The following is a 15,007-nucleotide window of genomic DNA, read 5'->3' as shown; positions in this document are numbered from 1 at the left end:
TTGCCAGGCAGGTGCTGTGCCGCTGAGCTAAATCCCCAGCCCCCAAAGACAACCATTTCAATGAGTTCAGGTCTCACTGGGTTACATCCTCAGCTCATCCCCCTTTTTTTCCATATTGAGACAGGGCCTTGCTAAGTGGCTAAATTCAGGTTCTGGGCTACACTTGAACTTGCAGTCTTCTGAAAGCGGCAAAAAATATGCTGTGAAACTTCCAAGGCTGGGCCCTAGAACATGTACAAGTTCCACCTTCACCTGTTAAAACGATGCTTTGGGGCAATCCAGCCATCATGACACAAAGAAGCCCAGGCAGCCCTGCTGAAAGACTGATGTGAAGGAGAACCAAGGCCCCAGGGAAGCATCCTAGCTGACGGGGTTGGCTATGGGCCAGCACTCCCTGGCAGTCATCCCAGCTCTTCAGCTGACCCCATGGGATGCAGAACAGCCCAGCCAATGCACAGCTTTAAGAGGTGCTGTGAAAAGTGTTGAACAATTGTTCTATTAAGGCACTAAGTTTTTAGGTTGTTTTTATGTAGCAATAGGAACCATAACAAAACGTTTAACACAGAACCTGGCCCATGATAAAGTACTCAAAGAAGGTATATGGAGGAAATGACAATGGTGAACAGTTATAAAAACGTTGGCAGATAGGGGAAAAGCAAGTAGGGGTCTGGGGTGTGCTACAGGAAGGAAACACTGAAGGCTGTCTAGGCCAACCATTCATTTTGCAAAACTCCCATCCTTATCGTCAGTGGTCCCCCAATCTTCAAATAGCATAAAGTGATGCAGAAGATACCACTTTTGAGCGACTTTAACTTTGAAACTGTTTTTGCCCTTGTTGACCTTCTCCGTCGTTTCTATTCATTGGTTTCATTCTATTTTCTGGGATCCCACAAGACAAACTTTTCAAATGACAACACCTCACACACATTGGAAAACTAATACTGCTTTATCCTTTGTTCTTTCCTAGTCTTCTACTACCTAAGATAAGGAAAAGAATCCTTAAGTTCTCATAGACTGAACAGCAAGGTGTGCAGGCCTCACACATTTGGATTTGCTCATTTATGGATGACGGTTAGCTTTAAAACACTCACCCTATGCCTTCCACAACAGCCCGTTCTAGACTTCTGAGCAATGTAGAAAGGCTCGGTTTAATTTTAAATTCTAGGAGCACAGTAGTTATACCTTAAGTTTTCTGCAAAATAATCCAGTGGGGACTGAGAAATCTATGAAGACATTTTAAAAATGAGACTAACCAATTGTTGGCCAACTGCTAGGTGGGTACATGGAAGTTCATTACATTATATTCTCTGCTTTTGTCTCTGAAAATACACTTTTAAAAAATGACCCTAGAAAATATCAAGGGAAAATGATGTCGTTTTTATAGTTACGGGGCATTTAGACAGGGAATTCTGTGTGCAAGCATCCTCCTGTCCCTCAGCATGTGTTGACTTTGGCAACACACGACAAAAGCAAATTCACTGGAGCCACAGGGAGTAGGACTGAGAAGGAAAACACAGAATCTTTGGTCTGCAACCTGCAGCTGGACGACAGCTAGGAAAGGCATGAGGACTCCCTTTATTATATCCCACAGCATTAGGGGGAGCGCAGCCCCTAGGTTTTCTGCCCAGGAAGTTTAGGTCCCTCCAAAACACATGGCTACTTGAGATTGATGCCACCGTGACCCGTGTCTGCAGGTGGCTAACCGTGCGACTCCCTGGTCATTAATATGGACCAAGTTCTCTCGAGGTGATGGGCCTGAGGGTGCACAGGTGAACCGGACTCCGAAATCTGCGAAGTCACCGCGCCCAGCCCTTGACTCCCCGATACAGGATATCGGGAGCCATGGGGGACTGCCGAAACGTTCGCAGTCCTTGGTTAATTAGGACCTTGCTAAACCAAGGGCCGTCCTTGGTTTTAAACGGGGAGGGGGGTTGTCCGCGCCCGTTCAGGTTCAGCAGCCAGATCGCTTTTCCCGTACGGGCCGAAACCAAGATTCCAAGGCCTCCCGGATTCCTAGAAGGGCCCCTGTGGCTCCAGAGCCCCTCCCATGGGCGGAGCTATGACGCACTTCCGATTGCGCCGTCCGGGGGTGCGCGGCGAGGTCTCTCAGCGCCTGCAGCGAGTGGGACTCGCCGTGAGCTTGTTGGTGGCCGGTTCCCGTGACGGCGGAAGAGGGAACCCCGGCCCGAAGGTTTTGGGGAGAGAGGAGGGGGGTTTAACAACTGTGGTTTCCGGGAACCCCGCCATTGGTCCCTGGGAGGGCTGTGAGGAGGCGCCCCATCTTTGCCCAGCCCCAGCTGGTGGAGGCGGCGACTCTCTGGAAAGCCTTTTCTAGTCTGTAGGGCTTAACGAATGAAACTTTTGTCTGTTTTGCGTCTCAGAAAAGCTTTCCTCTGCGCTCCCGGAGCCGAACCGTCTGTTAGACTGAGTGGGGCTGCCTTCTCCTTCTTCGCTGGCTCTTAAATTAGGTTTCAACTCAAAGCTAATGGTTGGGAACCTCCTGGGAAAAACTGAACCTCGGAGGTCTGGGGTCGTGTCCAGTCCGAGAGAAACAGTAATCCCCCTGGGTTTTGACCGGACTAGGAAGCATCCGCATAACGGATCTGCTCCAGCTTGGAAACATTTTTAGAGGACCACCTTAAAGAGAAAGGTGATAGGTGGGAACGGGGAAGGGTACAGTAATAAATCCCTATCTTTTTAAAAAGGTAAAGTATCTGTGAAAAGGAGAAGCGTTAAGGGGCAAGAAAGTTGTTTTTCAAGTATTGGAAGGCTACAATGGAGAAAAAAGTATTGGTCAAGGGCCCTGCCAGAATTCACTGAAGCGTTGCAGAATTTGGTTTGTTTTAAAGGAGATTTTGTAACAATTAAAACTGTCCAACAGAATTCTACACCTCAAAGATTACCTAATTTGCCTGCGTAGGTGTTTACACGTAAGATGTATTAAAGATATTCTAGCATTAGGTGATAAATGCTGTTGAATTGTTGGGGCCTGTGATAATTTGCTTTCTATGTGTTTCATCGTGTAGATTTGGGGCGCTTCTTACTTAATAGGGGCATGTAAACTTGGGGAAATCGTTAGAAAAGGGGGAAAAACACTATGGACACAAAACAAAGACCTTTTTTTGTTGTTAGTATTAGAGATTGAAGGCAAGGCCTTCGTACTAACCTACAGTCCCAGCCTTTATTTTTTATTTTGAGGCAGTCTTGTTAAGTTGCCCTGGCTGGGCTCAAACTTACGATCCTCCTGCCTCAGCCTCCCAGAGTTCTGGGATTACAAACAGATGTGCCCCATCACTTCTAGCTCAAAGACCTTGATAGTGATGGACCATGAACTTCTGCTTGGTGGTCCTTTGGGCACAAAACTATCTCATTAGCTTCAGAAAAGTAGTTCCCTGTAGTTGAAGGTAATATGAATGAAGTCTTTTATTTTATTAAGGAAAATTCAGAAACCAAGGCCCTGAGAACATCCCTAAATGAACCCTTAGACAAACTCAGCATAACCAAATGTGAAATGACTGGCTTTCTTCAGGGAGGTGAAAAGTGTCAAAGACAGTTCATTATCGGGTTTCTTTTTCTTTCTTTCTTTCTTTCTTTCTTTCTTTCTTTCTTTCTTATCTTGCTGGTTGCATAGGTGGAAGCATTTCATTGATGCTTTAACTTGTAATTCTTATTTTATTTATTTTGCAGTGCTAGGGATTGAACACAGGAATTGCACTTGGTAGCAGGCAAAGGCTCTGCCAGTGAACTACGTCACCCGACGCTACCCTGGAAGCACTCATACCTCAGCCTCCCGAGTAGCTGTGATTGCAGGTAAAGCATAAGAATGAGAAGAGGAATGAAATGGAAGGGAGAAACCTAAGGGAGATCATGACTGTAATCATGCAAATGCATATGCCTTTATTCTAGGAGATTAGATGGCACTATTCCTTCCCTTAGTTTTCTAGTAGTCCTGAACTTAGTCCAGTAGTTACTGAGTGCAGAGGCCAGCATGAGGCTACTGATTCTGATCCACCCTGTTGGAATATCAGTTGGCATCTCTTAGGATGCTTCAGGATGTCACTGCAGTAGAGAGGAATTCAATAACTTATAATCTCTGCATTTGTGACCTACTTAGCAGCTGGTAATTATTGGATTTCTAATAAGCGCAAGCTTATAAATTGGGGTCCCATATCTAGAAACCCATTTTAATAAATATTTACTAAATATATGAAACTAAGTAGCACGTACAAACACCAGAACAGAAATGCACCTCTGTTAGAGGCGTAGGCTTCACATGGGCTTGTTGTTGAGGGTGGGTGGGTTGTTTTATGGCAGCCATGAAATTTAGACTTTGGAATAACTTTTTTTTTCCTAACAGAGCTTATTGTAGCCATCCTGGGTATTTTTCCCTTTGCCAAGAAGCTTTGAAGTACATGCAAAAGTGGGGTTGCTTAACTGACAAATCTTAAGAACCAAATTTAAGTAAATAAATGCCTCTGAAGATCTTTGAAAGCAAGGATGAATGATAGTGCTCCATGACTCTTTCCATGTTTCCAGTGGGCTTGTTTAATGTGGTCAGTAAATATTAACATAGGGCCTTATTAAAGATTTTTAAATTATAAGAGCAGAGATCATAAATGGGAATGACATCTATGCATTCTAGTTATCTGTCCCACTGAACTAAGAGGAAAGCAAATAAATGAGTCTACGTTTATGGAGCCTCCATGTTGAGATGTGAATTCAGTTCCAGGACCAGGCTTCATTTGGCCATATACTGTTCTTTCTAACGTACTAATACCAAACATAACTCACTGGTGCATTGATTTTCTCGATACCAAGTCTTTGTGACCAAGAAATAGTTATAATCTTACAAGTTTGGGCTTTGAGTTGGCCACCCTGTAGAATAAGGGTGGTAATTAATAAATCACCTGTCGTCATGGATGAGTGAGTCGGGTCAGGCTGCCCTGTTCAGTAACAGTCTGCCTTGTCCAGGGCTTACACAGAAAGACACTGGATAAACTCTGATCTTGTTTCTAGATCTCGTGTGTTCTCAATAATTACTGCTTTCAAAACCCAGAGCCATCTTCTACCTCACTACAGAGGATATTTGTAGTTCTTTTAAGTCCCATTCATTCTTTCATTCATGCCATAATAATTTTTTTCTTTTAATGCCAAGGTCTTAGCCAGATTTAGTGGAGCATATCTTAATACCAGCACTTTAGGAGGCTGAGACAGGAGGATTGCAAGTTCAGGCCCAGACTGGGCAATTTAGGGATTGCAAAATTACATCACTTGTCGGCCTTTTGGCTAAGATCAAGTGTGGGATTGCAAAATTAAAAATAAAGTACTGGGATGTAGCTCAGTGGGGAGGCCCAGGGTTCAATCCCCAGTGCCACATGAATGAATGAATAAATGGTCAGACAGTCCTAAATGTTGCTCAGGCTGGCCTGAACTCTTGGGCTCAACGAGTTCTTCTGCCTCAGCCTCCCCTCCAGCATAAGTGATTATTCTGCACTTGTATACTAGGTGAGTCCTAAACTCCATTCTGTTCACTTTGAATGTGCATAGTACACAAGGGACCCTGCTGTCCTTCCAGCTTATGTTGTTTTTTTTTAGGTTGTTTTACTTTCAACTTTTTTTTTTTTTGGTTGGTTGGTTTTTCTTCTGGTACCAGGAATCGAACTCACGACCTTGTGCTTGCCAGGCAGGCGCTTTGCTGCTGAGCTAAATCCCCAGCCCCTACTCTCAATTCTGATTTACTGGGCCAGAGATACAGCTCAGTGGCACAAGCGCCTGCCTGGCAATTGCAAGGTCCTGAGTTTGATTCCTGGTACCCAAAAAAAGGTAAAAAAAAAATCAATTCTGATTTACAGCCCAAATTTTCTGCTTTTCAGTAATCTCTTCAGAGTCTCTAGGTTGGCTGTCCTGAATTTTAACCTCTCCAGCACTGTACCCTTTAGTTATTCCCTAGCACATAGTCAAGATTGTTTATTTACAGATCCTAAGCAGTCCTAATACTTCCATTGTTTCAAAATAACTTTCTTGGTTGGTCAGAATGCACTTAACTACATTGAAACAGACACTCCATATTCTTTTTCTCACAGATGTTCCAAGAATCTTGACTGCTATTTCCCAAACTGTTCATTGAGGGCGCAATAGCATTCAGAATACCCTAACAAGTCTTACAATTTAAGAAATAAAATGAAATAAGTAGACGTGTTTAGCATTGACTATCCACTTGTTTCTCAGACTTATTTGACCAAAAATTTCTTTGTTCTGATTTGGATACATTTTGTGAAATACTTGTGTAAGTTTTTCTTTCTGTGCCATAGTTTCCCTCTTCCTGCTTTGAGTTGCTTGCTGATGTTTGTAATTCCATTTCTGAGCACTTCAGCATTAACTTCATAAACATGAGCCTTCTCTAAAAAATGTTAGCAAAAAAATCTGTTTTGCTTGTCAAAAGACTTCTTATGATCCCTTTGAAGATTTCTTAGCTAGTGTGACGGTACATGCCTATAATAATAGCACTCAGGGATGAGGCAGGAGGATCATGAGTTTGAGGCCAGCCTGGGCAACATAGTTCAAGGCAAGCCTGGACCACATACCAAGACCCAGTCTCAAAAAAAAGAAAAAAAATCTGATTACTAAAGACATAGTAATTTTTAAAAAAAGAAAAGAAAGAAATCCAAAGAAGCATGAAGCTTAAAACCAATCTGTAATTCTATAACCCAGTTAAGTTTTCTATAATTCTGTAATTAATTCTATAATTCTATGAACAGTTAAGTTTCGGTCTTTCCCCATCATTATGTATGTGCTATGTGTATATTTGTGACCCAGCTCCATGGGGGTGGGCAGGTGTTCAAAATTAGCTTAATTGGGTTTTTAAATGCCCTAAATTAAGATCATCTGCACTTGTAGATCTTTATAGTTTTACCATTGTCACCAATATAAATTCATGTTGATAGGTATGTAGTTCCCTTTATTGAGACTTTATTGGATTTTTGCTGCTCTACATTATCCAAATCCAACATAGGATACTAAGGTGATGGAAAAGATGCTGCTTACAATTTGAAAGCATGCTCAGGAAGGCCAGTCATAGCATAAGAGTTTCGTTAACTTAAGTATTTTTCTTCCAGAATGTATTTAGCAAGTATCAGTCATGATACGCTGATTCTCATGCCTTTTTGCTCATTCATTTTCCATTTCTCCACAACCCTGAAAGCTCCCTGATGTGGGGATGCGGCCTCTCTTACTCGCACTGTAGCCTTGGCACTGCCCACGTGGTGGCTGTTTAGTCAGTGTTTAATGAATGGACTTCACTATGTGACAAATGAAATGAAAAAAACTGAACTAACTACTGTTATGTTTGTTTGGGTTTTTTTATGTTTTTCTCCGGTACCGGGAACCGAACTCACGACCTTGCGCTTGCCAGGCAGGCGCTTTTGCCGCTGAGCTAAATCCCCAGCCGGTAACTACTGCTGTGTATGTTTCAGTATTCTAATGTACCGTAACTACTGCTATGTATGTTTCAGTATTCTAATGTATCACCTGACAAAGATTTAGGCGATTTGAAATGTTAAAAGAAAAAAATATTTTATTTTTTGTTTGTTTTATCTACTTTGAATTTCCCCCTCAATTTCTTCTCAGTATTGCATAGTTTATCAAAATGAATACTACTCTAAGAATTTGCATCACAAGCCAGGCATAGTGGTACATGCCTGTAATCCCAAAACTCAAGAAGCTGAGGCAGGAAGATTGCCACAAATTTGAAGCCAGCCTGAACTGTATAGAAAGACCCTGTCTCTAAAAAGTCAAAACAAAGCTGAGTACTACATATTCTAAAAACAGATAAAAGTGAAACTAAAAAGTATACTGCTAATTGTACTTCAGTATTGTTAAATATGTACTAGTTAATTCTAGCCTGATATTTGGTAACTGGCAAACCTAGTCACTTGACTAGTAAATATCTAATATTCACGCTAAATGTCTTAAGTTCAAATACACAGTATTTGGCCAATACATGACTTGTTGAATTCTCAAAAACAAAGATATCTGTAGTTACAAGGTCATAAAACAGTCTTTGGAACAAAGTTAATTTTAAAATAATGCCTTATTGTGCTTTTTAGCCAAATGGAGACAACACAGTAAAATTGAAGGCTTCCTAAGATGACTTCAGTAAGGTTTTGAACAGTAAATTTTGTTTGGTTTTTTTTTTTTTTTTTTTTTTTTTGGTTTTTCTCCGGTACCGGGAACCGAACTCACGACCTTGCGCTTGCCAGGCAGGCGCTTTGCCGCTGAGCTAAATCCCCAGCCCCTGAACAGTAAATTTTATATGGCAGTTTTATGGCGATTGAAATTTCCAGTTTCCTTTGCTAAAATTATGGCTATAAGGGCCAAAGAAACCGAAAAGTTTTTGGTTTTGGTAACTTTATGGCAACCATATTTCCTTAGGTTTAACGTGTGGTCCTAAAGAGCCAGGAACCCAAAGAACCCATCTCCTGCTCCGCAGAACCTGACCTTGGAGAGACTGTTTAAGAATCTGTGTGATGACCAAGGTGGTGGGAATGGCTACAGTTCTGGGCCCCAGGCCACCTCAGCAGCAGCTTGGTCCTGTGATTTTGAAAGTGGAGGAGGAGGAAGAGAAAGGGAAGTGCCTCCCTAGCCTGGAGATATTTCGCCAGCGCTTCAGGCAGTTTGGGTACCATGACACCCCGGGGCCCAGGGAGGCCCTGAGCCAGCTTCGGGTGCTCTGCTGTGAGTGGCTGCGGCCTGAGCTGCACACCAAGGAGCAGATCCTGGAGCTGCTGGTGCTGGAGCAGTTCCTTACCATCCTGCCCCCCGAGCTCCAGGCCTGGGTACAGGAACACTGCCCCGAGAGCGCTGAAGAAGCTGTCACCCTCCTGGAGGATCTGGAGCAGGAACTGGATGAACCAGGACTTCAGGTAGGCAGGAGAAGCCTTTTTTATCCCTGGAGATTGGGAACACAGCATTCCCTGAGGGCGGAGGGTTTGTCTGTTGAAAAAGATTAGCAGAATGGAAGTTTCTAATTAGTTAGGCCATGTTTCTTTACATTTGTTTTATTTGTTATTGTTGTTTTCCTGCTCTAAATTACCATTAGCCTTGGGACTTGAACAAAATGGATGTTTTTCTTTCTTTCCTAGAGGTTCTGCATATCTCTCCTGAGATTTTCTTCTCATTCTTGTTCTTAAAATGAGCTGTGCATAAACTTAGCCTTTTTTTTTATTATCTCTAGGTCTCAACTCCTCCAAATGAACAGAAACAAGTGTGGGAGATGTCATCATCAGGAGCTGCAAAGGAGTCCCCGAGCAGCGTGCAGTCTCTGGAGGGCAGTCCCAAGTATGAATCCTGGGGGCCCCTGTACATCCAAGAGACCGGTGAGGAAGAGGATTTCACTCGCCGTCCAAGGAAGAGTCGAGGTGAGGATCATGTCTCAGTGCCTCCAGCCTCTGCAGTTGAAGCAGCAAAATAATCCGTAATTCTGGTCTGAGGTGACCCCTAGATTAACTTACCTGGTCAGATGGCCTAGGTGAAGTGGTTCCCTTTGCTCCCCCAGATACAGCTGCCTCAGGCAGGGTCCCAGCTTGAAAGCACATGGAGTACTCTTGGAGGGGTTGATTGAACTGAGTTCAGCAAAGGGACTATCTGCAGAGGTGTGGATGGGTGGGTAAGTCAATAAGAGATAGCACTGCATTAGGCAGAAGTGAAAAGGTACCACTGCTTGTGAGCCTCAAGGATCAGCAGAGAGGAACTGTTACGAGAGCTCTAGCTTTGATAGTGAAAGAGGACTCACTCACCAGGGCCTGTGGTTATGGGCCCTGCCATCAGGAAAGGAGAGGATGGAGGGGATAGCTAACCCCGGTTTTACATTGCTCCTGCCCACACATCTTCTGCTCATTACCGGAGCAAACCAGTGGGCAGCCAGAGGATAGGAAAACCAAGGCAGTGTATCACTGAGGTTGGCTTCCTGGGGCACAGAGTAAGACAGGCTGAATGTGTAAATGGTGTAGAGCAGCATTCATGCACATGATAGGCATTCATGAGCACAGACAGTGGCCTTCAGTAGCCTTCTTCTTTTGGTGTTCACTATCTCCTGGACATGTGAAATTCAATCTTGGAAATAAGACTTTGAGCCTTGTTAAAAATCGGATTCTTATCCCAGTATATTGGAGGCTGAGGCAGGAGGATCACCATGAGGTCAAGGCCAGCCTGGGGTACATAGACCCTGTCCCCCCCCCCCCAAAAAAAAAAAGAATCTAGATATCAAAAAGCTGCAGAACCAAAAATTTTATGGAATGTCTTAAAAGGAACCAAGATAGAAGACAAGTAACCCACAGGAAGAATGGTAATTACAGTAAGAGCAAATAAACTTGTGAACTGTAGCAGTGCAGGTGGGAAAACAGTGAAATAAATGGTTTCTGATAGATTCTTTCTCAGCTGATGTCTGGGTAGACTAATTTTTAATTGTAAACTGTTACAAGTTCTTCTTCCCACACTTGTGGTTCTTTTTTTTTTTTTGGTTTTTCTCCGGGAACCGAACTCACGACCTTGCGCTTGCCAGGCAGGCGCTTTGCCGCTGAGCTAAATCCCCAGCCCCACTTGTGGTTCTTGTCTGTGCAGAAATTAGATGTCCCCGTGTGTAAGCAAGTAGTTGCTCATCATGGAGAGTGGAGAGGATTTTAGGTGCTGCAGCTCTGCTCAAGGGCACCCAGTGTGTAGACCGTGGGGCTTGAAGCAGCTACTGGCAGAGAAAGGAGAGAGGTGATCAGGTGGAGGGAAACAGGAGTGACAGTCCTGGGAAAGAGACAGGGCTGGTAGAGAAAGCACCTTGCTGACTGACGCTTCCTTAACTCTGGAGGGATGAAGTCTTCTGCTTTTCAGAGTGATTTCCATGCGTGTATTGAGAAGGACTTTTAGAAATTGTGACTGCCTACTAAGAGGTTTTTAAAAGGGTGAACTTGTTCCTTTAGATTTCAACAATCAGCCAGGCGTGGGGATGCATGCCTGTAATCCCAGCACTAAGGAAGCTGAGGCAGGAGGATTCTTTTGAATTTGAGACCAGCCTGAGCTACAAAGTGAGCTCAAGGCCAGCCTGAACTGCATAGTGAGAGCCTGTCTTAAAAAGGCCAAAAAAAAAAAAAAAACAACCTTCAGCAATCACTTTATAACTAAGAGTGATAAGACAGCAGGCCTGGGGTTCACACCTGTAATCCCAGTGTTCTGAGAGGCTGAGGTGGGAGGATCCCAAATTGGAACCCTGCCTGGGCAACTTCCCCACTTAATAACACAATGTCTCAAAATTTTAAAAGGGCTGGGGATGTAGCTCAACTCCGGGTTTAATCCTTTTTTTTTTGTTCGTTCGTTTTTTTTTTTCTTTTTGTTCTTTTTTTGTTTGTTTGTTTGTTTTTGGTTTTTTCCGGTACTGGGAATCGAACTCACGACCTCAGGCTTGCCAGGCAGGCACTGTGCCGCTGAGCTAAATCCCCAGCGCCCCTGGGTTTAATCCTTTAAAAAATATATAACCAACAAAATCTAAATGATAAGAATTAAACTTCTGTGGCAGTCAAGTGCTTTCATTCAAGTTTGTAAGCATCTGGTGCCGGACTGATCACAAAGGGACTGACAGTCCTTGATAGCATTTGTTTTCAGTTCTGTGGGAATATAGGTTATGCAGGTTTGCCACACAGCCTCCTTTCCCTTAATTATTATTGAGGTTTTCCTTAGTCAACTTTGGCCTTGTTTGCTTCTGCCTGACCACCATCGGTCTCGTTTGCTCCTGTCCAGATATGCTTGTTTTTTGCGTGGCATCTATAGAGCTCTTGGCAGAAAAGGCCATGTAGTCAGCATACTGCAATAGTTTCTGGTGAGGGGCTCAGAAAGTGCAGTGTAACTAGATTTAATGATTTACTTGTTTGGCTCTGATGTGACCTCTCATAGAGCTGTATTTAGTCACCCTTCAGAATTCATCGGTCTCATGTGCTGATCCTGTTTCTCCTGTAACAGTTTCCTCCTCAGACCAAGAAACAATGGTTGTGGGCTTACTCTGCTTCTTGTTTCAGATTATAAATCCAATCCCCAAAATGAGGAATCAGCAGATGAACAGAACAGCTCTAAAGAAGAGTCTGGCGCCGATGGATTTGAGAGAGATATCATTCCTGTGATTATTGCCAATAAGTGTGAGGCCAGGTCAGAGAGGCAGTGGGTAAATGTTGAAAAGCAAAGAGGAGTAAAAACTACTCTTCAAGAAACAGGTTCCAAGAAAAGGGCAGAATCAGTTGCTTCTAAACCCACCGCAGGAGAGAGACGTTATATATGTGCTGAGTGTGGAAAAGCCTTTAGTAATAGCTCAAATCTTACCAAACACCGGCGAATACACACTGGGGAGAAACCTTATGTATGCACCAAGTGTGGGAAGGCTTTCAGCCATAGCTCCAACCTTACCCTGCATTACAGAACCCACTTGGTGGATAGGCCCTATGATTGTAAGTGTGGGAAAGCCTTTGGGCACAGCTCAGACCTCCTTAAACATCAGAAAATGCACACAGAAGAGGCGCCATACCAATGTAAAGATTGTGGAAAGGCTTTCAGTGGCAAAGGTAGCCTCATTCGACACTACCGCATCCACACTGGGGAGAAGCCCTATCAGTGTAATGAGTGTGGGAAGAGCTTTAGTCAGCATGCAGGTCTCAGTTCACATCAGCGCCTCCACACTGGAGAGAAGCCCTATAAATGTAAGGAATGTGGGAAGGCCTTCAACCACAGCTCAAATTTTAATAAACACCATCGAATCCATACTGGGGAAAAGCCCTATTGGTGTAATCATTGTGGAAAAACCTTCTGTAGCAAGTCGAATCTTTCCAAACATCAGAGAGTGCATACTGGAGAGGGAGAAGTGCTGTAATTGTCACATATGCCCCTTGGCTGTTTGGTTTTGTTTTTTGTAAACATTAGAATGTGAACGTTAGGGAGAAGTCCTGTAATGCAATAACGCTAATAGATTTTGTTCCAGTCGCATCAAAGGTCACCCATGGAGAGCGCTTCACAGGGCTAGGGTACACAGGAGGTCCGCAGAGAGCAGTAGTGGGCTCTGCCCTGGCCACCTCCCAAGGCAAGTCCCCTTCCTCCACTGCAGGACCCTGTGAACCATGCCAGCATTGCCTTCTGCGTAGTTAAATTGATGTGTATCCAGTATAAAAGTTTGTTTAGCTGTTGTATTCTAGAATTGTAATTTGTAAAGAATTGAGCCATACTGAATAGAATTTAATAAAATTCAAAACAGATTTAAAAATATGTAATGCCTCGGGACTGATATTTTGATACACGGCGTGTTGCTTACTGAACACTGAGATAAAACTATTCCTACTTCTTCAGCTTTTAGAACATATAGGTAGGTAAGATTTTGATGCTTGGGAATACTGTGTGTGAGTGAGGAAGTTGTAATGTGTCAGGTAGCTCATATTGGTCTGTATTTTCCCTCCCTACATAATGAGCTTTTTTTTTTCTACAGCGAGGATCATTTTGTCAGCCTTGTGTGTTTTTCCTGTCTGTTAAAAGTCTATGAAAAGTGACTTCCGGAGCAGCTTGCTTTTGAAACTCGCAGAGTCACCACAGTGATTACCTTAAATCCACCTTACCTTTCCCTGTGATCTCTTGAGGCAGTTCCTCTCTCTGGCTTCTGTCTTTTGGCCATTTTCTCCTGCTTACTGGAAACCCAACTACTTCCTTTATCCCCTGCCTGCCTTCACATTATGACAGGTACTTATACTCACTGAAATACCTTTTTTCCTGCTGCTGAGCCTGACATGCGAGGATAGGTAGCAGTCAAGTTTCATGTTCAGTGCCGGGTGTGACCCCTAGAAACTGCCCTCTGTAATCGGGGATCAGATTGGGCCACAGGTGAGTCTTCACTGACCACATATAGGTGGGGGTGGGAGGTGTCATTATTAAAATTGAAAATAAATTTTCTTACAGTAGCTTGCTAAAGATCTGGATGTACCGTCAACACATTAAAACTCAGTATATTTTATGGTGACCTGACCTGTCAACAGAAGTTCTCTCCCAAAAGAGAATCTCATCACCAGGCAGCACCTTTGTTGGCTATCATGATAGTTAAGTTACTTTACGTCTCGCAGCTAAATGCCACCACCTCACCTGCTAATGCAGAACTCGGTCATCCCCACTGACACTAGGGAATAGTTCCACGGCCAAATCATCATCACTACTGCTAATCCTAACCTCAGTGACAGTGGCCACTGACCTGGGCGACACTGATTGCTCCCATCCTGGTGCATCCCTGATTAGTAAATGAGTTTGTGGGTCCTCTGGGGCAGGAGTCCGCATTCCTGGACTGTACACCAGTACCGGTCTAGGGCCTGTTAGGAACCAGACCGCACAGCAGATGAGCCAGGGGTGAGGAACAAAGCTTCCATGTTTGCAGCTGCTCCCCACTGCTTGCATCATGGCCTCAGCTCTGCCTCCTGTCAGATCAGCAGGGGCACTGGATTCTCACAGGAGCGTGAACTCTATTGTGAACCCCGCAGGCAAAACTTACCTTCCATAAAACTGGTCCTTTGTGCCAAAAAAGTTTGAGACTTCTGCTCTAAGGTGACATAGTTTCGTGTTGGGTTTTCAGGTCTCATGCAATCTGCTGATAGTTGTAGCATCTCTAGTCTTTTACCACAGGCTGTGTTCATATATTCACAGCCCAGTTTTAAAGAGTTAGGGATTTGTTTTGTTTTGGCTACATACCCAGCCCTTAATTTCATTTTGAGACAAGGTCTCACTGAGTAAATTGCAAGGATATTCTTTTCTGCTGTTGCCACAATAAAGTACCACAAATTTGGTGTTTTTAAGACAACTATTTCGTTATAGTTCTGTAGATTGGAATTTTGAAGTGGGTCTCAGTGGGCTAAAATCAAGGCAGCAGGGACGTGTCCTTTTGTGGAGACTCTTAGACTCTCTCCTTACCTTTTCCAGCTCCAAGAGGCCTCCACACGCTAGTCTTATCGCT

The 15,007-nt window shown here is 43.7% G+C and overlaps 1 protein-coding gene across 2 annotated transcripts in view; it reads left to right on the top strand.

Moving 5' to 3' along the window:
- Window positions 1-13,287, top strand: part of Zkscan1 (zinc finger with KRAB and SCAN domains 1) — a 38,961-nt gene extending 25,674 nt beyond the window's left edge. Inside the window, exons 1-5 of one of the 2 annotated variants that reach the window (XM_013509463.1) lie at window positions 2,068-2,191; window positions 3,688-3,810; window positions 8,431-8,921; window positions 9,233-9,416; window positions 12,057-13,287. In XM_013509463.1, the coding sequence (XP_013364917.1) occupies window positions 8,526-8,921; window positions 9,233-9,416; window positions 12,057-12,898 (1,422 nt within the window). In that variant the 5' untranslated portion in view covers window positions 2,068-2,191; window positions 3,688-3,810; window positions 8,431-8,525 and the 3' untranslated portion in view covers window positions 12,899-13,287. Of the gene's footprint in view, window positions 1-2,067; window positions 2,192-3,687; window positions 3,811-8,430; window positions 8,922-9,232; window positions 9,417-12,056 lie in introns of those variants that run through there. The other variant, XM_013509464.1, reaches the window with a different exon arrangement.
- The last annotated feature ends 1,720 nt before the right edge of the window (window positions 13,288-15,007 follow it).

Source organism: Chinchilla lanigera, unplaced genomic scaffold (assembly GCF_000276665.1).
Source record: "Chinchilla lanigera isolate Chin_1 unplaced genomic scaffold, ChiLan1.0 scaffold00172, whole genome shotgun sequence".
Classification (NCBI taxonomy): Eukaryota; Metazoa; Chordata; class Mammalia; order Rodentia; family Chinchillidae; genus Chinchilla; species Chinchilla lanigera.
The sequence above is the reverse complement of the archived record's forward strand: the minus strand, read 5'-3'. Positions and strand labels throughout refer to the sequence as shown.